This window comes from Pipistrellus hanaki (assembly GCF_964339955.1).
Source record: "Pipistrellus hanaki genome assembly, chromosome: 3".
NCBI lineage: Eukaryota > Metazoa > Chordata > Mammalia > Chiroptera > Vespertilionidae > Pipistrellus > Pipistrellus hanaki.
The window spans coordinates 170,040,337-170,063,157 of record NC_140505.1 but is presented as its reverse complement, the minus strand read 5'-3'; the positions used below and the strand labels follow the sequence as shown (position 1 = coordinate 170,063,157).

The 22,821-nt window shown below is 37.5% G+C and overlaps 1 protein-coding gene across 1 annotated transcript; it reads right to left on the bottom strand.

Annotated features, from left to right (window-relative positions):
- Positions 1 to 1,309: 1,309 nt before the first annotated feature.
- On the bottom strand, positions 1,310 to 22,474 carry LOC311619503 (scavenger receptor cysteine-rich type 1 protein M130-like). Its single transcript, XM_084877967.1, has 13 exons — positions 22,151 to 22,474; positions 18,814 to 19,134; positions 12,813 to 13,133; positions 11,801 to 12,121; positions 9,309 to 9,623; positions 8,897 to 9,211; positions 8,412 to 8,504; positions 8,015 to 8,329; positions 5,775 to 6,095; positions 4,758 to 5,066; positions 4,131 to 4,163; positions 3,817 to 3,924; positions 1,310 to 2,592 (listed from the first exon to the last, which is right to left on the bottom strand). The coding sequence occupies exons 1-13, from the start codon at positions 22,263 to 22,265 to the stop codon at positions 2,501 to 2,503; spliced, it is 2,979 nt and encodes a 992-aa protein (XP_084734093.1). The 5' UTR covers positions 22,266 to 22,474; the 3' UTR covers positions 1,310 to 2,500.
- Positions 22,475 to 22,821: the final 347 nt, after the last annotated feature.

Genomic DNA, 22,821 nt, shown 5'->3' with positions numbered 1-22,821 from the left:
TTGTCTTCATAATGTTTTATCACCAGTCAGAGACTAGGTGTCTTTTCCTTTACTTCAATAATTACTACTCCATATTCTATATTATTGCATTTAATTAACAATGATTTACTTGATTATGTCTGGAAAGAACTAGGAAAACATGTATATATACATAATACATCATTGGCCTAAAGATATTAAGATTGCTCAGATTTATCTAGTGCTTTTAAGTACACTGCATTTCCACAAGTTATTAAGAGACCATTAGAATAAAATAAGAGTTTTGAGCACTATGTTGAAGATTAAATATCTTAATTGGTATAAGGGTGACATGACCAGCCTTCTTCATTTTCTTCTCATAATGTTTCTGTTACTTGTACTGGCTCATCATTAAAATAAACTAGGAATCAAAAGAGTGTTTTTAAAAATGTGCATTCTGGCCAAAGGAAATTACTTTTATGAAGATCTGTCAAGATCCACTGCTCATACCTGAACTTTAGCTGAAATTATGTTAGTTGCCATCATGAATAGTTATCTTTAGGACTTTGAATCTTAGACCAGCTGAGTAGAAATAGAAAATTAAATGGGATGTGGCCACAACCCTATGGATATGGGAATGAGTTATAGTTTTTAAAGTACTCCATAAGTTGAATGTATTAAAAACCAGATAAGATATGTAGGATGGCCTTCTACTTAAATTGACCTATCTATATATATAAAAGGCTAGTATGCTAAATGTCCAAACATTTGACCATTTGACTTTCAACAATTCAACTGGAAGCTCTGATGTGCACTGACCACCAGGAGGCAGACTCTCAACACCTAGGCATGAAGACATGGAGCAGACTTAGAAATCTCAGAGGAAAGTGGAAAGGGGGAAGGGCAGAAAAAGATTAAACAAAGATCTTTTTAAAAATTTATTTTTATTTTTTTATTTTTTATTGCTTAAAGTATTACAAATAGTAGAACACATGTCTCATTTCCCCCCTATTGACCTTCCCCCTGGCTCCTCCACCCCCGGGACATGCCCTCAACCCCCATAGTGTCTGTGTCCATTGGTTATGTTATACACATGCGTACAAGTCAACCAAACCAAATATCTTATATGCATACTAGAGGCCCAGTGCATAGATTCATGTACCGGTGGGGTCCCTTGGCCTGGACTGCAGGGATCAGGCTGAAACCAGCAACCCACCATCTCCTTAGGGGTCTTGGATTGCCAGAGGGTGCTGGCTAGGCAGAGGGACCCCACCAGTGCACAAATCCATACACAAGGCTTCAAGGGTTAAAGTAAAGGAGCATTCTCCAGGAAATGGGATTTCACCAGAAGCACAGTTCATAGAGCTTTTCTCCAACTGCAGATAGGAGAAAGTAAACATGAGTGGAGCATGGGTCCTGAATAAAGAAAAATCAGCATCACGTTTGTGAAGAATTACTGGGTAAGGCACAAAAAAATCTTGATTTAATGTTTTAAACATTAGAGCATTGGAAGGAAAAGCAACTCCTGAGAAGGGGAAGTGGGCAAAAGAAAATTTCGATGTCTTGTCATTCTCAGTGGGTTTCTGGATGTTGTGGTCTTAATAAGACATGAACAAACAAACAGGGGAAAAGAGAAAGATGACATTAAATTATAATATTGAGTTAAAATGGTGGCTTGGTAAAGTTAGCAAGGTGTATAGAATGTTAATGCAATGCTGTGATCCAATTTTATTTCACAGGAAATAAGGAAGATAATTGACAATACAGAAAAATAAATTTATGTGAGTAACCTAAAGCTGAAAAACTCTGTTGACTATTGCGAAGGACAAGAATGATCAATAGGGGATGAAGCTTAGGAATACAATTTAAGAAACAGGTCTTCCCTAGGTATAAATCACAATAGGTGAGATAAGATAATTAACCAAATGTGTAATTAGTATCATTAAAGTTTTCTAAATAAAGACAATTAAATACGTAGATTAAAATGGATCATGATATTTTGGGAAGTAAATGAGATTCAGAGATATTGTCTTTTTTAAAAATACATTTTATTGATTTTTTTCAGAGAGGAAGGGTCAGGGAGAGAGAGTCAGAAACATTGATGAGAGAGAAATGTTGATCAGATGCCATCTGCACAGCCTCTATGGGGATGTGCCCACAACCAAGGTACATGTCCTTGACTGGAATCTAAACTGGGACCTTCCAGTCCACAAGCCAATGCTCTATCCACTGAGCGAAACCAGTTTTGGCATATTTCTGTTTTAATAAAATGAGGTCCAGGTCATAATATTCTGCTTCATGGTTCTTTGTACCATAACATAGATCTGTTAGTCAGAGGTGTACCCAGGATTGCAATTTTCACGTTATCTAAGTAGTATAATTTTCAGTTCATTTCTATCTTCTTCCTTACATGCATCATAAGTTTCCAACTAATAAATGTTGGTGATTTCTTTCCACTGCTGTGCAAAGTAGATTGTCTCAGCCTCAATTGCAGCTACTGGTCCGAAACCCTGGGCTATTGACCCGTAAAGAACCACACACCTTAGGAGTGCAGCATGTCCACATCATCTGCTTTCAGGCCAGAATTCATCTCCTGGTTTTGAATTTGGTGGATAATATTCTGCCTTGAAGAAACTGACAATAGACATCCTAAGTTATAAATCCGCAGAAAAAAACATAGGTTTCCCTCCTCTGTGTGCTTTTTCCTAGCAGTGCAAACATACCCAATCTTTATTCATACCCTTGTCTTGTTTCCATCCCATTCTACTACCAAGCTAAAGTTATTGCCATTGTAGAATAACCTAGTTTCTTCCCCTCAAGGCAGCCAGACGCTTTTTCGAATCCATTGGAGCATTTCCTAAAACCTTGCTAAAATCTATCTTCCCTTCATTCTCAGTATAAAGTCTTTTTCATCTCTCATCCCAACTATTTAAAAATGCTATCCTTGTCAGTAATGTGATCCTTCAATTCCTCATACATCCTGTTGCCCTGAACTTTCTTAAAAGGCTGATTCACTATTTCACTCTTCTACTTTCTTAAAAGGCTGAGTCACTATTTCACTCTTTGATACTATTCTTCTTCTTACCACAGAATACAGAACTTCATGATTTCCCCCTTCCCTCCAGCCTTATCAGTAGCTTCTCTCCTTGAGCTCAAGTTTTATTCCTCCTCCACAAACAACAAACAAGGCATTCTTTAAGCTGCTCTACAATTGTTTTACCTTCCCCTATGAATGCACCTTACCTACTAATTTGAACACTTATTTTAAAAATTTATCTCAAATGCCTCACAGAAGCCTCCTATTTTCCCCTTTCCCTTCCAGTTAATTATTCTCTTCTCTGTGGCACTTTTTGTTTAAACACTACCCTGCAATTTATTTGTCTACATATCTACCTCTTCCATTAGATTTGAAATCCCATGAAGACAAAATGAAACAAAACAAAAAAAACAAAACCCTTGGTTATCCGTGTAAGTATCATAAGATCATAGGCACATTTCTTGACAGAACAGCAAAATCAGTAGTAAGTATGTAGCAAAAGCAAATAAATCTTCCAGTACCCCCCCCCCCAAAAAAAAAGGTATTTATGTTTGACTAAATAAGCATATTTATTCTAAACTAGATATTCTATAATGTCCCAGTTAAATATATAGATGATGTATAGGAGTTATCAAAAACAATCTTAAGCCCTCTTTCTTTTCTGAAATCTTGTTCCCCCTTTTTGAAAAACTGCTTAAGAAACTTGTAGGCTCATCTTTCTGGCTATTTGATTCTTGAACTTAATATTTTTATATGTTTTTTTAATCCCAAGAATGTTTTTATCCCATAAAACATTGGAAAAACTATAATTTAGCTCAGACCTGCAAGTTGTCGTAACTGTCTTCCCTTCTGAGACCGCAAGAAGAACACGATGAGACCAATCAGCACAATGACCCCAAGGACTCCAAATACAACCCGGAGTGCATTTCCTAAGGGCAAGTAAACATCAGGAGATGAGAATGTCTTAGCTAAAAGAAGTGGGTCCCTAATTACTATCCCTTTCTGAGGTCAGATACAGGATCACTGAAGTAAGTGTCATATCCTCAGAACTTCTAACCTAAAGAATCATCACAAAAGTAATTCTAAATAATGCAGACAGTTGGTCCTATGCTCAGAAACCTCAAGATATAAATACCTTTGGCATTAGATGATTCTTTGGTTGCGTTGCCTGTAGGAGAAAAAGAGAACGGGAGTCAATTCTAAGAGTAATATATAGAACAAATATTTCTTTTCTGTATACCCAAAATTTATATAGCGTTATTAACCAATGTTACCACAATAAATTTAGTCTTAGAAAAAAACAAAACAAACAAACAAAAAATCAAAACAAACAGGACTTGATGACTGACTGGGGGAGGTGACAGATCAAAAGGAGAGGACTAAATTCAAACAAGAAATTTGGATAGGTGGTGGTACTAATTCCTGGGTTAGGGAATATCGATTTTTATCAAAAATAATTAATTTTTTTACTTTCTACGTGTGCCTTGAGTGCCTCTCAATCAAGCAAACTATTGCTTCAGACCTAAAAAGATGTTGTTCTCTTCACTCTGCACAGGAACACAGATGAGTAATATGCTTTTCCTTGGTGAAGGCCAATGATTAACAACAAATATTTTCATCATTTCTTCACACAGAAACATTAGGACTCTTTCCCCACTTGATCCTTATGATGACACATCCAGTCTTTACACAATGCACTAGATGGCTCACCCCTTCTAAGCTACCTGAGGTTCCAAGCTTAATCCTGTATCCTGGCACTCACCTGAACACATCACAGCAGCATCTTCCTTGTGCCCACAGTCACTGTTCCCCCAGGATTTGGCAGGACAATCCCACAAGGAAGACTCATTCCCTTTGCACTTCACTTCACTGAGCCATATGGGTCCAGTCCCCATACCAAATGCTGCCTCTTTGAGTGCCTTCAAAGCTGAGCCACAGCCCAGCTGTCGACACACCACCTGAGCACTGTCAAGGTTCCAGGAGTCATCACACACTGTCCCCCAGGAACCTTCGTGCCAGACCTCCACACGTCCAGCACAGGTAGTGTTTCCTTCTTGAAGTCTTATCTTGCCTGAAAAATCAGAGACACCAAGGCCATTTATGAGAAGATAAAAACTCCTCAGAGGTCACATGGGAAAAGAGATATATGAAATGCTTTTTAAGATTATTTTTAAACGTTGCCTTTTCAATGCACATTTAAAAAGATATATTTTAACAAAAAGTATCTTTTATCATGTCCTTTCAGCAAAATATTTCATATTGGACATGAGAACAGTAGTGTGAGTCACAAAATGTGCAATAAATAATGTGAACATTGCATAATGTTAAATTTTCTCAACTATAAAAGAACTTGAGAGATTGCCAGGTATGTATAATATTTCTTTCAGCTTAATAAGATGAGAAATGCTTTAGGATTGGTCTTTATGACTACTTTTCATTGTATATTAGTACATCAAAATGATATTGAAGGAAACATTGGAAAGGTAAAGTAGACTATTCAGTAGTTAAATAGTGAATCGCATATTCTCTACTCCTCATTTGTTCACAGAAAAAGCAATTGGAATTTCAGTAAGACCATGGGCATATAAATCTTCTATGATAAAATGATCTCTGGTCTTGAAAATCTACAGATCAAATTAAATAAAACCAGTTTTACGTTCCAGGTGCAATAGGTATTAACTGGAGTTTATTCATTCCTACTTAATGGGTTCAGAAGATCATAGTGGAGTCACAGAATGGAATTTTCATATGAGTCAGGATGGAATTTTAAAATACTCACTGGAACATGTGATCCAGGTCTCCTCTGAGGGGCTTGCCAGTCTCTGCTTCCATGGAGATGATGGGCACGCCCATAATGTGTCAGTCCCTTTCGGACACTGAACATTGTCCACCCACATGTACCTGGACATTGTCTCAGTGGCAGATGCAGGGCTGATGGTCCCTTTGTCTGCACAGCCCAGCTGCCTGCATACCACATCCACAGTGATTGGCGACATGTTACTCTTGCCAATGCTGCCCCATGTTCCATTATAAAAAAGTTCCAGACGTCCTGCACAAGTCTCTCTGCCGGTTTCACTGGTCAGTTTCAGAGCCAAGAACTCTGGAGTGAAATACAGAGGGAGTAATTTCACATCTTCTCTGAAAATTCACAAGGCTCCTTCCGTTTACTCTGATGTGAGAATGACTTCAAAAATTAGCCCTACTTGGTTTGGCTCAGTGGATAGAGTATTGGCCTGCAGATCAAAGGGTCCCAGTTGGAGGATGATTAAGGGAGCTTACCTTGGTTGCAGGTTCCTCCCTGGCCCAGGCCCTGGTTGGGCTCATGCAGGAGGAAACCAATCAATGTGTTTCTCTCACATTGAATTTCTCTGTCTTTCCCTCTGTCTTCCACTCTCCATAAAAATCAATGGAAAAATATCCTTGGGGGAGGATTTACAACCACAAAATTAAGTACACTATGTCAATTAGTAGTAATTTTTTTTGTAATCGTGGAGTCATTTAGTAGATTTCAGTAGAATATGGTATTTTTTCTATATCTTCTGCTTTTAGAATCTTGGTTTTTATTCTCAGGGACCTCTCTAGAATGCCACCAATGATTTTAAGTTGACTTCTAGATCTCAATAAAATGCTCTGATCTTTAATTAATTACACTAGAGGCCCAATGCACGAAGATTTGTGCAAAAATGGGCCTTCCTTCCCCTGGCTGCTGGCACTGCCTTTGCTCTGGCTGGAACTGCCTTTTCCCTCAGGCTGGAGTGACCTTTCTGCCTTCCCATGCTGCCCATGTGCCCAGAACGACTGGGGCAGTATGGAACACCTGTGACATCACCATGGCTATAACACAAGTGCTCCTCCCTGCTCCTGGCTGTTTGGCTCCTGAATATGCAAATTAAGGTGACCAGACATCCTGCTTTTGGAGGGACAGACTTGATTTTTAACAATTTTTCCTGCATTCGGTAGCATTTTAAAAAGTCCAAAAGATTTAAAAGATTCTTTCCAAAAATTGGGACTTTTTAAAAAAGCCGCATGACTCGAGACAAATTCTTAAAAATCAGGACTGTCCCACCAAAAGTGGGATGGCTGGTCGCCTTAGTTAATTGGCATAGTCACTCCTGATTGGTTATTGGTTATTGGGTGCCACCAAGGTGTGGTCAATTTGCAACTTACTCTTTTATTTGTGTAGATAGTTTGGACTTTCTACCTGAGTTACTGTACTTTATCCTTAAGAATTTTATTCCATTCATTTTTTTGCAACTAACTGCAACTATTCTTGACAGTTAGTATTTACTGAGATATTCAGATTCTAAACCCAATATTTTGTGTACATTACCTTAAAATGAAATAGTCCCCTTTCTGACACATCACAATTTTGTTGCACATGTTCTCTACCAAATGTGTGTCATTAAATGAGGTTGATGTCTATATCACTATTGGCATATAGAATTTTTCATTTCCCTGAGTTACTAATCATAGTACTATATTCCCCAATATATTACAACAGAGTATCCTTTTATATTTCACAATGGTTTCTGAAGCTTGCCATATATACAAAATAAGATCAGTGATTTCTTCTGATAATTTTGCTCCTATGACAAATTTGGCGGGCATGATAGTTATGTTGAAAAATTACTTGGGCATGATAGTTATCTTTTTCTCTGTAGAATGTAGTGCTAATGTATTTCTTTTTGTCCCTTAAATCTACATTTTTATTAATACAGTGAATATCAAGGGGTGCACTGAATCTTTACTCAACATCCAGCTCTACATATATTTATAAATAAACTTTTCATTATTAGTTTTGTTGTCAGCTTCCTGATATGCAAGCTCATTTCTGAAAATTTCTCCTTCTAACTTTATACTTCCTTGCACAGAAGGTAGCACCAATTCATCAAACCTATATACTTCTGGGATCCTGACTCTCACCACAATTTACTCTGTACTAGTTTTTCAGGAAATTCTTTCAGATTAATACCCCCCATTATCCTTTGCCCTTACTCAGTAGTTATGTGCAGAACTTACCTGAGCAGATAGCTCCTGCATCTTCCTTATGCCTGCAATTGTGCTGTCCCCAGCCATGTGAAGGGCACTGCCAAATACGTGCTTCTTTTACATTACAGTTTACCTGATCCAGCAAGATGGGCCCTGTTCCTTCCCCAAAATAAGCAGAACCAGTGGCATTAATGGCAACTCCACAGTCCAGATGTCTGCACACCACATGGGCATCCTTCAGGTCCCAGTTGTCATCACAGATGGTGCCCCAGGAGCCCTCATGATAGACCTCTACTCTCCCAGCACAGCGACCACCTCCGTTTACCAGGCGAAGTTGACCAATCTCTGGAAAGAGAAAGTACAATATCCCTAAAAACGCATTCCTAAGGATTGAGATAGATTTTATGGATTGATCACTGATTCTCACCTATACAAGCAACAGTTCTTTCTTCTGAAATGGGAGAGCTTGTCAGGCTCAAAGATGCTGAATTGCAGGGTAATAGTATCTGACTCTGGTTTCCTGCAAATACCAGGAATTTTGAATTAGAAGTAGACCAATTCAAAAGGTAGGGTGAGGAAGGGAAGCCTAATTAATGAAGTATTAGATAGATGAGCTGAGAACAAACAGAGCTGTAGAGAGTAAGAAATGGGATGGGTCAACCAGTAGAATATTTTTCTGGTGATTTAAGAATCACAAGATAACTTGTTAATGACAAGACAATTAGGTCAATGGAAATTGAATTTACACTTTCTCTAAAAAGGTAAATGAGGTTATTATTCCAGTACATTTCTTATGACCCCTCACGATAGATCTTTCCCTTTTACATTTGTTTTTCATCCCCATAGATACACAGCCCTTAGGTCCCAGCACCATGGGAGAGGCTCATCACTGTCTGCCCTCGATCCTCTTACCTGAGCAGATTACAGAGGCCATTTGCTCTGCAGAACATAGTGATGCACCCAGAGCAGTTACAGGACAATCTCCCATGTGTTGCTCAGTTCCAGTGCAGTGAAACTCGTGCCTCCAGACCTGACCGTTTCCTTTCCCAAAATGTGCTCTTTCTGGGGTAGAAAGGGCAATTCCACACTTAAGCTGCTGGCACAAAACGTGGGCATCTTCCATATCCCAGTGAGAGTTGCAGAGGGATCCCCAGGTCCCTAGAACATTGAGTTCCACTCTTCCTTCACATGGCGACTTGCCATTCACCAGCCGCATTTCTGTGTACCCTGGTAGGAAACAGGGCTTTAAAAATATGTCTCTGGATACCTAGGCATATTGTCTTCCCAGCAAGGGAACAAACTGAACTTGTTCTCAGAGTCTTACTTGAGCAGACTACTCCAATGTCTCTGCTGTGACTGCAAGTCCCATTTGTGCGGGGTGCTAGTGGGCAGAGTGAAAGATGGGACTCATGCCCCTCACACTGGAATTCTTCAGCCCAAATCTGTCCATTTCCTTCTCCAAAGTAAGCTCCTCCCAGGATAGAAACAACGGTGCCACATTGCAACTCCCTGCACAGCACATTGGCAGATTCCAGAGAGAGGTCAGAGTCACAAACAGTGCCCCATTTGTCACCATATTTAACTTCAACACGACCAGAGCAGGGAATGTCTCCTCCAACCAGTCTGGGTTCCCTGTGGGCTGAAATATAATATTTCAGTGAGAAAGAACATAATTCCAAGATTGGTTTTCCTATGATGGAAGTAAGGACTGGAGTGAAAGTGAGAAAGGAAATTCAGGGGGTTTAGTGATTTTTCCACACTGGGTCCTCTTGGCTTCTTTGCCTAGAATTGGGCATAGCAAATTCTAGACTTCCCCATTCCTCATTACACCAATTCATTTGAGAGAATTCTGAAACTTTTCCTCTTGTAGCCAGCCTTTCTGTATTTTTTTTTTTTTACATCGTTCATAATATTGGAGACCACATATAATGTGTATTCACTCTATCTTTTAACCCTGTACTCAATCCTCCACCTATTGCCATCTGGGGTCTGCCCCACGCTTTTCAAATGGTTTTGGAAAGTTTTTCAATATGCTTCCTGTTTTTAAAATGAACATCAGACCCCCTTTTCCCTTTGCTATATTGCATTTGATATACAAGATACTACTTTCTCTTCCTTCCTGCCTGAAAGAATATTTCATGAATTCCTTGACTGAAGGTCCTAGCCTCAACTTTCCCATCTTATCAAAGGACATCTTCTCTTAACTGCCAATAAATGCTTTCATTTATACTTTTCTCTTTAAATATATATTCATCAACATACCTACTTGGACATATGTCACTTTGTGTGTTCAAAATTGAACGAGTTATCTATTGACAAGCCCACTATGTTCTTTTCTCAAAAAATGATATCTAGACCAAATTGGAATCACCTGAAACTGAACCACTTCTTTATCCACCATAAATACAGTAATAATGACAGTAGTGAATACTAAGTGAGCGCCTATTATATATGGTATCTTACTAAGTATGTTACAAACATTACTTCATCCCAATAATTTTCTTAGGGGAAATTTTTAATATCATTCCAATTTGACAGATAAGACAAATGAAACATAGAGAGTTGTAGTAATTTCCTAAGTTCATACAGCGAGTTATCTAAGACTGGGATTTGAAGTTATGCAGTATATTCCAAAGCCTAGAATCTTGACCCTCATGCTACACTGCACATGTGGAAAGTCACCAATCTCTGTCAGTTTTCTGGCATATTTCTTCTGCACAATATTTGTTATTGCTTTAATTAACTTGTCTACATATATCAGATAGTCCTTTGCAATAGTTTCCAAAATCCTCTTTCTAAAAATTCTATGACACAATCACAAATATATTAATTACATTTTAATTATTTTCAATTTAAAAAATATTTCATTGATTTTTTACAGAGAGGAAAGAAAAGGATAGAGAGTTAGAAATATCGATGAGAGAGAACCATCGATCAGCTGCCTCTTGCACAACCCCTACTGGGCATGTGGCCACAACATGCCCTTGACTGGAAGCGAACCTGAGACCCTTCAGTCAGCAGACTGATATTCTATCCACTGAGCCAAACCAGTTTAAGCTATTTTCACTTTTTTGTCTTTAAGGTAATTAAATATTTCTTTACTATTCATACAATAATTTATCATTTCTACAAATATTATTAAGCACCTGCGATGTTTTCAGGAATTTGTGTGGTTTTAAAATCATAGACTTCAGTCCATCAGTGAAGACAGATAATACTAACACTACTACTAATCATCATAACCATTTATCCATTAGTTGATGTGTAATTCCTGTGCAGTGGGTGTTTGGTTACCACCATTTTTCTTTTGAGGAAATTGCAGCACAGGGAGCTTTGGTAGACTCCCCAACATCACCCATCTATTAAAATGAGGAGAACTGATAAACACTGATAAGTTAGCATACCTTAAATACTGTACAATGTTACCTTAAAAGACTTAATATCAATTACTCTATCAATCATACCTGATGCCCCACCCTAAAGATTCTTGGGCATAGCATGGATTTTCAAGCTCTTGTTCATCTTCATAAAGTTTTCTCTCTACTGAAACACACTTTTCCTACCTCAAATCAAACTCCTTAAAAAACTGATTGAAAGTGTTATCTGAGCAGCTCTGGCCGGTGTGGTCAGTGGTTAGAACACTGGCCTGTAAACCAAAGGGTCATGGGTTTGCTTCCTGGCCCCAGTCAGGACACTTGCAGAACGCAAGCAATCAATGTGACTCACATCAATGTTTCTTTCTCCTCCTCCCTCCCTTCACTCTCTCTCAATGAAAAAAAATATACTCAGAATGAGGATTAAAAAAAAAAATCTTACCTGAGCAGGTAACTTTGGCTTCTTTATAGTGATCAGAGTTAAGTGCACCCCACTGCCAATTCTTGCAGTCCCAAATAGAAGTTTCATTTCCTATACAGCGCATTAAAATAAGCCACATGTTTGTTGGCTTAATTTTGGAATAACTTTGATAGGATACTTTGAGTGCAGATCCACATCCCAACTGTCTGCAAACCACATTAACTCCTTTCATCCCCCAGTTTCTGACATGCACTTTCCCTACTAGTTTTTGAATTTCCACCTCCACTGTACCAGCACAGCGGCTGCCTCCTCCTGTAAGTCTCAGTTCCAGATCTGATCCATCTGCAAAAGAAACATAAATTTAGGTTATAAGTATATGTGCAAGTTAACTTCCAAAGTATTTTAAAAATTCTTGCTCCTTTCCAGATACTGAGGGACTCAAAATTAAGGCTTATCATCTTAGGGCTTTTCTCACAGCCAGCATATATCATAAGTTAGGTTAGAAACAGGATGATACTTTCAAAGGTTAATAAAAACTATCAATGGCAGAAAAATATGAACAAGACAGATACTTTAAAAATTTTTAAAATTTATATTATTTTTTGCCCCAGAACTCCAGGTAGATTTAGAACTCAATAGCAATCAGAATAATTACTACAGAAAATTGCACCAGACAGCTCTTCAAACTAGTCAACAAAAGAAAATATGAAAATTTTATCACAACTGTAAAAGAATTACCAACAAAGAAATTATTAGATATTTCTATCTCTCAAACATATCCTTTTTTTTTTAAATACGTGCTTTATTGATTTTCTTACAGAGAAGAAGGGAGAGGGCTAGAGAGCTAGAAACATTGACCAGCTGCCTCTTGTATACCCCACACCGAGCCTTGACTATAATCGAACCTGGGACCCTTCCGTCTGCAGACCGATGCTCTGTCCACTGAACCAAACTGGTTTTGGCTCTCAAACCTATTCTTAATCCTAAAGAATACAGGTCCTTCCTTCTTTGTTTTTGTTTTATTTTAACTTACCAGAACATATGACACCAGCATCATCTTGATGATTGCAGTATTTCTCTCCCAATTGTCCGTGTCTGCACTGCCAAATAGCAGATTCATGTCCTTGGCAGTCAACACTGTTGAGCCAAATGGGTCCAGTTCCCTCACTGGCGTTAGATCGGCCAATGCCAGTGATGGCAGTTGGGCATTCAAGCTGCTTACATGCCACAGCGGCATCATCAGTATCCCAGCGAACATCACACACTGTCCCCCATTCTCCATTCAATTTCATTTCTAATCTTCCTGAACATTTATTGACTCCATCAACCACTCTCAGGCCCAGATCTGCTCCATCTGTAAGAAGGACACAAAATAAGTCAGTAATAAGGAAACAGTAAGAGACTTCTGATGGAGTAGGTAAACACTGTGCTCATTTGCACATAAAAATTATGACTAAATTAGAGAACAATCATCATTGAAAAATACCCGAAGACTAGCTGAACAGAAGTCCTATAACTAAGGATATAAAGAAGAAGCCTGTGAAGGCTGGTAAGAGGAGTGGAGACAGGGGATGGGCAGGTACCACATTCACAGTATGGCAAGTAAGAATCCAGTGGGGTATTTTGGCTGCAGAGGTATGCTGAGGAACAAAAGGTCCGAGCCCCACTCTGTGCTCCCCATCAATGCTGGGAAGAAGAGTCCTCCTAACATTTGGCTGTGAAAACCAGTGGGTATTGCGTCCAAGAAAGATAATGAGCTGCTAGAGACTGAGGCACTGCAGGTCAGATAGGGCCAGTGCACAGATTCACTTGTTCACAATCTCAGTCACACACAATGTCACTCACTCCAAGATCCAGGACAGGGTATGCATCTTGGTAAGTTCCAGGGACCTATGAGGAGAAACTAAACCAACTACCTTTAGGATGATAGTTGGAGTGACAGGGTTTGGGGCAACACTGTCTGGGAATGGACATTCCTTTGTTGACCTCTCTTCCCACCCTGCCAGCCAGATGTAAATGGGCACCAAATCTGTGCTCTCCATTAATCTGGCTAACACCATTCTGAGCCCTGGTGGTTCCCTGAGACCCTGCCCCACTCAACTCACTCCTCTGGCTTGAGCCTCTTTTAGTGGCTCCTCCATACCAGTGGCCTGCCTTGGCTCCCACTCAGATTTTCCTTCAATTTCTATAACCCCAAACAAGCAGCAGCTTGCCTCATTTTTCTAAGTGGCCCCAAGCTATGCACAAGTGGTCTGTATTCTCAACTTGAATTGTAACTCCCGTCAGGCAGCTCCAAGCCTGGCATAAGTGGTAGCCAGTCTGGGCCTGTAATGAAGCCTCAACTAAGGGGACACAGGCTTGGCACTAGTGACAGCTGATTTCAGTTTGCAGCATAGCTTCTTCTGAACCCAACACAAGTGGAAACCAAGGAACAGATCCCTTTCTAGGTTCTACCAAGAGTTCCCAAGAGAGACACAAGTGGAAAATGACCTTGGCATACATATGAGTCTCACCAAAAGGGTGTAGAAGTAACACACATACTGTTTTTACAATAATAAAAACAAAAACGATGACTCTCAAACACACACACACACACACACACACACACACACACACACATTAAAGGAGTAAAAAATAATGACAAAAACAAAAACGTGGATGGGTGAATAAAAAATGGTAGTGATTTTAGAATGTGTTTGAACTAAAGTAACCATTAACTTAAAATAGACTGTTATACACATTGCTTAATGTATGTGAAGCAAATGGCAAATCAAAACCCCCAAATGCATGAGAAATGTACAAAAACATAAAGAGAAAGGAATCTAAACATAACACTACAGAAAGTCATCAATATAAAAGAGAAGCCAACAAGAGAAGAAGAAACTGAGAAGTATGAAAACAGTTAGAAAACCATTAATAAAATGTCAATAATTACATACTTATATATAATTATTTTAAATGTATATGGTCTAAAAGTCATAGAGTGGTTAAGTGAATATGAAAACAAGACCCATATATATGCTGTCTACAAGAGACCAACTTTAGATTGAAAGACAGACACATACACTGAAAGTAAAGGGATGGAAAAAGATATTTTATGCAAATGGAAATGAATGAAAACAGAACAAAACAGGGATATTAGACCAAATAGATTTTAAAACAAAGGCTATGGCAACAACGAAGGGCATTTCAAAAATGGTAATGAAATCAATCCAACAAGAGGATAATATCTCTTGTAAGTATCTCTGCACCCAATGTAGGAGCACCTTCATATGCAAAGCAAATATTGGCAGACCTAAAGGGAGGGATCTACACTAATACAATATTAGTAGGGATCTATACTAATACAAAACACTCTGACATCAATAGATAGATCTTCCAGACAGAAAATCAACAAGAAAAACAAAAGCCTTATATGACACATTAAAAAAGGTGGACTTAGTTGATACTTTTAGTACATTTCCTCCCAAAGCAGCAGTATATATATTCTTTTCAAGTGCACATGAAATATTATTCAGAATAGAACATGTTAGGTTACAAAACAAGTCTCAATAAATTTAAGAATATTGAAGTCATATCAAGCATCTTGTCCAACCACAAGGGTATGAAACTAGAAATCAATTACAAGAAGAAAACTGAAAGCACATACAAACATGTGAAGCTAACAAAAGAAAGCATCCAAATTGAAAAGATGCTCAAATCATTAATCCTTCTGGAAATGTAAATCAAAGCCACGATGAGATATCACCTCATACCTGTCAGAATGGCTAATACACAAACCAATGTTGGAGAGGATGTTGGGAGAAGGGAACCCTGGTGCATTGTTGGTGGGATTGTACAACCACTAAAAATTAACTACCATATGACCCAGCAATTTCAGTTCTGGCTACTCTCTCAAAAAACCCCAAAAGATTAATTTGAAAAGATACATGCACCCCTATGTTCATTGAAACATTATTGTCAGTAGCCAAGGTGTAATAGAAACTTTGGTATCCATCGATTAGATGACTACATAAAGAAGATGTTGTACATATGTACAGTGGAATATTACTCAGGAATAAAAAAGAATGAAATCTTACCATTTGCAACAATATGGGTGGTCTTAAAGATATATTTAAATTAATAAGTCAGAAATAGAAAGACAAATATCATATTATTTCACTTATATGTGGAATAGAAAACAAAGAAAACAAAACAGAAACAAGCTCATAGATATAGAGAACAAATTGATAATTGTCAGATGAGTTTGGGGGATAGTTGAAAAAGCTAAAAAGAATTAAGAAGTACACATTGGAAGTTATAAAAACAGTCACAGGAATATATAATACCAGATAAGGAATAAAGTTAATAATATTGTAATAACTATGTAGGGTGGCAGATGGGTACCAGACTGATTAAGTTGATTGCTTCATATGTTGTTTAAATGTCTAACCAGTACAATGTACACCTGAAACTAACATAATATTGTGTGTCTGTAATAGAAAAATAAGTTTAAAAAGAAACAAAATGTTAAGGGGACTGTAAATAGCTGTATCTGAGATGAGTTCAGGAAAAGGAAGATATAAATAGAGATAAAGAAAGCAATGATATACTTTGATTAAACATTCCTAAAGATGACCTGAAACTAATACAAAATAATATTGAATATAAAATGTATTTTAAAAATAAATAAAATACAACATGAATGCACATAAAGAAAGTGTTAAGAAAAACAAAAACAAAAATTATTAAAGACAGATGGAGTGCATTGTGTATAGAGGACTTTTGAGTATAGAGAACATGCACTATAACTCCATAACAGGAATTCCAGGATCTAAATTTTACCTAGTGATATGCTTTTTCGCCACCAGAGTTTTTGTGGAAAGTGTTTTGTTGTTGTTGTTGTTTTCGTTTTTCTTTTTTTTTAAATAAATATGCATTTGCATGTGTTTGGATCAGTGGTTCCCATTATGGGGCACATGTCCCTCAGGGGGGCAATTTGAAAATGAGTTATTTTATTATTATTATTTTTAAAAATACATATTTTTTTGATTTTTTTACCGAGAGGAATAGAGAGTTAGAAACATTGATGGGAGAGAATCATTAATCAGCTACCTCATGCACATCCTGTACTGGGCATGTGCCTGCAACTAAGGTACATGCCCTTAATGGGAATTGAACCCTGGACCTTTCAGTCTGCAGGCCGATGCTCTATCCACTGAGACAAACTGGTTTGGGCAGAAAATGAGTTATTAACAGTGAGTTTTTTGTATTTCTTATGGTACAAGGGACCTTATATACAGCATATAAATTTATATTGTGATCTATTTATGCATTTCAGTTCTTTGTTATATGTTTTGAAACTTTGTTTACTATTTTTTCAGATCACTTCATATTATTATTATTATTTTTAACAATTTCTTCCTTGGTACTTCAACTGTCCTTTCGTTCCTTTGCTTTTCTCTTTCATGAATGCCATGCTATTTGGAAGCTTGTTTAGACAAAATTAATGTCCCTTTAGGCTTCCTCCATGTGAATAGGAGTTCACGTTTTGAATAATAAGAATTGTTTAAGATGGGGCGGAGGGGGAAGGGGAGAGGCATCAGGATTTTAGAGATGCTTAGGTGGGGCATGGCCAAAAGAGGTTGGGAACCACTGGTTTAGATGGTACCCACACACTCTAGTTTGCCTCAACACTCAACACTCATTTTTTGCCTCTGGTTACATTACCTGTCCACACTACCTAGTTAATATCTGCCTGACCCTTTTTTGTGACCAGTTCCTTAGTTTAAAAGTAAAGCAAAGCAAAGAGAAAAGGAACTTAACCTTTATTGTTTTCACCTTCTCCCAAACAATATTCCTCAAAGAACAGAACTGGATTCTGAGTAATATTCTATAATAAATAAGTTGGTTTATCTTCTCCTCTGGCAGTTTAAGTTTTTGTTGCCACAACACTGTTTCCTATGACTCCTCAGCATGTATAAAACATTGAGGGAAAATGTGCTGATGGGGGACATTTTGATAGGTAAAAGAAAATGGGAGGTAAAGATAGTGTTTGTTCCCACTCATCCCCCATTCCCTTTCATTTTCTTCAACTAACAAAATTCATAGTTTATGTAGAAATCCCATTCTCTGTGGTTCAGACTACAGAAGGTCTGCTTTTCAACAGGGGAAAAAAAAGCCAATTTAAGAAATAAAAAGAGTCAGAACCCTGATTGCATTGCTTAAGTGCTTGAAGTCAGTCATGTACTTCCTGAAATTTCCAGTTTTCAGAGTCAGTGTTTTATTCCTTAAAAATAAGTTTGAAATGAATTTCCTTCATCCCCAACCCTTCTCACCCCCAAATAGCTGATAAATACAGAGATATTTTTACTCTAACTGTATTTTCCTAAATGCTCCTTGGGGTTCATGGCATAGAAGATCTTCTTCAAACTAAGGACTCAAGTGAAAAGGGGAGAATGTCATCCCTGCATATAAAAATCCATTGCTCCCTCCCCTGATCAAGTATGGAACATGGAAGTCTGTAGACAGACACAGTTCCTGCTCATCCTATTCATACCAGAGTAATAGCATAAGTGAGATTTTAATAGGAAACTAACAATTTTGTTTAACCACTTGATTCTGTAAATTTAAAATAATAGTTTGGAAAAGTATAGGTCAGTGTGGCTAAAGAGGGGACTTTTGTAGTTAGAGAATGATAAGAAGGATGGAGATGGTGATTTGATTTTAAACTCATACAGAAAGCAAAACTTGCTAGTTAAGCCATTTCTTCTTTTTCTTTCTTGCTTTTTTTTTCTTTTCTGTTTGAACTATTCTTAAGCAACTCCTTCAATCCTCATTACTTGAATCTCAATTTCACTATTTATTCTCCCTCCTAATCTATCTTAATTTCTATTACTGTAAAAACTCAACAAGTTTTAGAACAGGAATCTTAAATTAGGTAAAAATAAAAAGACATGCAGTAAGAGTTCAGACTTTTAAGTTTCTTACCCATGCCATCCCCCGCCTCCTTTTGTCCTCTTTTGAGAACAGAACGAACCCAGAACAGTCCTTACCAAAGCAAATCACTCCAGCATCTTCACGATGCTGACAATCATGCGTTCCCCATTCCCAGTGCTTGCAGTGCCAGAGAGCTGACTCATGTCCTTGGCACATAAGATCATCCAACCAGATTGGTCCAGAACCTTTTCCAAAATTAGCTGAATCAAAGTAACCGACAGCACTTCCACATTCAAGTTGTTTACAAACCACAGAAACCTGCTCTGTGTTGAATCCGTAAACACACACTGTTCCCCACTGTCCTTGGAATTTGACCTCTATTCTTCCTGCACATCTGTGTCCTCCATTCACCAGCCGCAACTCCAAATCGGACCCGTCTAGAATGAAGAAAAGACCAGAGTTCAAAGTGATATTCATTCAGAAGTAATTTTAGAAAATTAGGTTCCTCAGGACACTTAGGATTCCATGCTTTCTTTAAAATAGTGCCTCATTTTGAATACCGCTCATCTTCACATAGTAGAATATTTAATCTTTTAAAAACAAACTAAAAAAGAGGACATTTATCTGTATCTACTTGCCAAGAAAAATGTTTTACAGATTAAATTTATTTTCTGTTTTATTTTGTTTCCTTCTTTTACTAGAACAGAGTAAATATTCTTTTATGTAGAAATAGGTAAAATTGAGTCTCAAAGTATTTAATTTTCAAAAAAGTAGAAAAAAAATAAAATTGGTCTTACAACAAAATAGTTAAAATGACTAACTTGTAATTTGTTGAACATTTAAAATCTTTATTTTAATATTTATTTATTATAAACAATTCAGAGCATGAATAATGAGCTTTAGTTGAATTTGAAATTAGGAAATAGGAGAAAACAAAAAAGTAAAATGCATAATCATTTTCAAGAACACACTGTTGTATGCCAAATTATTAAACATTATAGGCTCAGTGCACAAAATTCATGCACAATGAGGGTCCCTAGTGGCTGCCAGCTGCTGGTTGGGGCCTCTCTTCCCGAAGTTCGCCAACTGGCCCTGTCCAGGGATTGAACATCCAAACAAGAGGACAATTTGCATATTAGACTGTTATTATATAAGATTGAGGGGGAAATCAATTAAAACAATTCATTTCTTACCAATTTTCTGTTTAAACCAAAAGTGGTTTTTCTGTTTGTTTGTTTTCATCCCTAAAGCTTCTGATACCACTTTTAGGGGGAAAAACAGTTCTTTTATTAAGAAAATTTTCTCTATTAAGAACAATCTCCTTTCCATTAGATTGTCTATGAGGACAAAATCCAAGAAAAGGAAATTTGAGATGAAATTTTGGGAAACATGAAGGACAAAAACTATTTGTTTTTGAACAAAATGTTTAGGAACCACTTTTGAAAAAAGCAATTCAACTTTAAAAGCTCTAAACTCCAGGCAAAGACCTACACTTATCAAGATTTTTAAATTATGAACAACTAAGAATACTAAAGCTCACAATCAAAATATGCATATGCGGTTCCAAGTGTATCAGCTATGATCTCTTCTTATTCTTCACAACTTTAATCATCATGTGCTATTACCACCATCCCTACTTTACAGATAAGCAAACTAAGGTTAAATGATTGGTAGAGAATCAAATACCTAGGATGAGGGAGGGGAAAAAGCAATGTATCACTAGAGTCCATTCTCCTTACTGTTATGCTATATTTACCCTGTGCATGTGATTATAATAAGAATCTCCCAAGAGGCAGAGACCCTGAGGATAGAGCATAATCAAGGTGGAGAATCACAGAAATGCAGATTCTGAAACTAGTAAATGGAGTGGCTATGCATTCCTATTGGAGCATTAGATGTGTAAAATTGCAAAAAGAAGTTGAAGTAATTCCATCCTGAGGCATAAAAAAGAAAAAGAAAGAAAACAAGAGTTAAATTTACTACCTGCTGTTTCTTAGCTTAAAAAAGTCAACTTTAGGGACAGCAATAATTATGATGAGAGTTTGGCAAGATTTATTATGACTTTTAACTTTGTTGTAGATGTTTGATGTACATGGTACTATTGGTTTTCACTGAACATGATTAACAAGAAAGACAAGTAGGAGGAGGAAGAGGAGAGGAGGGAAGAGGAAGTGATGGAAAAGAAATGGGGAGAAGGGGAGGAGGGAGAAAGAGAAGAGGCTCAGTTAACAAGCTAATGAGCAGCACTGAGCCATGAAGAACTAATTTAATTATTTTAATTTTCAAAAATATTTTTATTGATTAGAGATAGATAGATAGATAGAGAGAGAGAGAGAGAGAGAGAGAGAGAGAGAGAGAGTAAGGGAAAGGGAATAGAGAGATAGAAATATCAATGAGCTGCCTCTAGTATCCCCCTACTGGGTATTAAACCCGACATGTGCCCTGACTGGGACTCGAACCAGTGACCTCTTTGTTTATGGGTTGATCCTCAACCACTGGCACCACACTGGCTGGGTGCTAACTTTTGGTTTTTATCACCTATTACATACCATACTGTATCAATAATTTTTTAAAGTATTCTACCATTGAGTCCCCAGGAACTGAAGTTCAGAAAGATTTAATAACTTGCTCAAAATAATAGTATTTTTGAGGGCTGAGGTGGAATTTAGTCCAGCTTTTTTCTACATACTAGCCTGCCTGTGTTGCTCCCATTACCCCACATTGCCTGGGTGAAGGGGAATTTCTTCTTTCTAAAATCAGTCCTATCGAGGAGATGGTCTGTAAGAAAGAGGCTGGGAGCTGCGAGGGCTACATAAAGTGAGCAAGCAGGGATGAGAAGCCCAGGAATGTGACACTGGGTCATAAACTTGACCTTAGGACTTGTCAGCAGGAAGGTCTGTCACATGATTTTCTGAGTTATCTACTTACATGTTTTATAAATGAAGACCATCACATAAATTAAATGAATAACACTGTATACTGGCAGAAACAGTTATACTTTGTGATAAATTAATTCTTCCTCTATAAAGAAGGATTAGCTCTAAGAATATTTATTGATTTATTCAGTAAGTTGATTACCAGTTAGTGGACAAAATGGTAATAATTTCTGGGTCAAAATATGAAAGCTTCATGCCACTGAAAACGGGTACAAGAAATTACTTTAGACAAGATTTTTTTTTTAAATGTAGAAATAGTAAGTATAGTAGGAATATGAATATAAACTTGAAGCCAATCACTTACTCATTGATAGAAGAATTCAGAATCTCTTTAGATTTACTTTTTACTATGGGCATTGTTATGTGCTTTTGTTTTATTTAGCAATGGATTTGGTAATTTTATACGTAGATTTGATTGCTTAAAAAAAGCGAGCTTCTCTTTGTTTTTAAACCATCTACCTATTTCCGCCCCACACAAAGCATTTCATGTCCAGAGTTTGCCTTATGCAGGTCCTACCTGAGCATGTTACTCCAGCATCCTGTTTGTGAATGCAGTTACTATGTTTTCCCCATCCATCATGTTTGCAATTCCAGATAGCTGATTCATTCCCTCGACAAGAAACATGATTCATTCAAATGCGTCCAGAGCCTTCACTGGAATTAGTCCACACAGTGGTTTTGATGTCGGTTGGACATCCAAACTGATTACAAATCACAGAGACCTCATCCATGTCCCAGCCATTGTTACACACGGTTCCCCACTCCTCCTGGACTTTCACCTCCACTCTCCCAGAGCACTTGTTTTCACCCCCAGCCAGTCTCAGCTCCTTATCTGCTCCTCCTGCAACAATGGATAAAGGCAGCAATTGGTCAAGATCCAAAGAGCAAGTACAAAATAATTATGCTGTAGATTACCTATTTATTTTCCAAATCCAGGTCTGAGGAACATTCCTGGACCTATCTATCCATGGTACAATAGGAAAATGCAGTTTCACAGGAATTCAAACAGAAATATTGGTACCACTGGCTTCAAATTGAACAATGGCATAAATAAGTAAAGCTAACTAACACAATATGATGTAATATCTTTCTTTTATGGCTGATATTCTTTACAATGTCAATTTATATAATCTTCATGGAGAGTATACTGTTCAAGTAAGACAGTGCAATATTTTAAAAGGTTAAGCT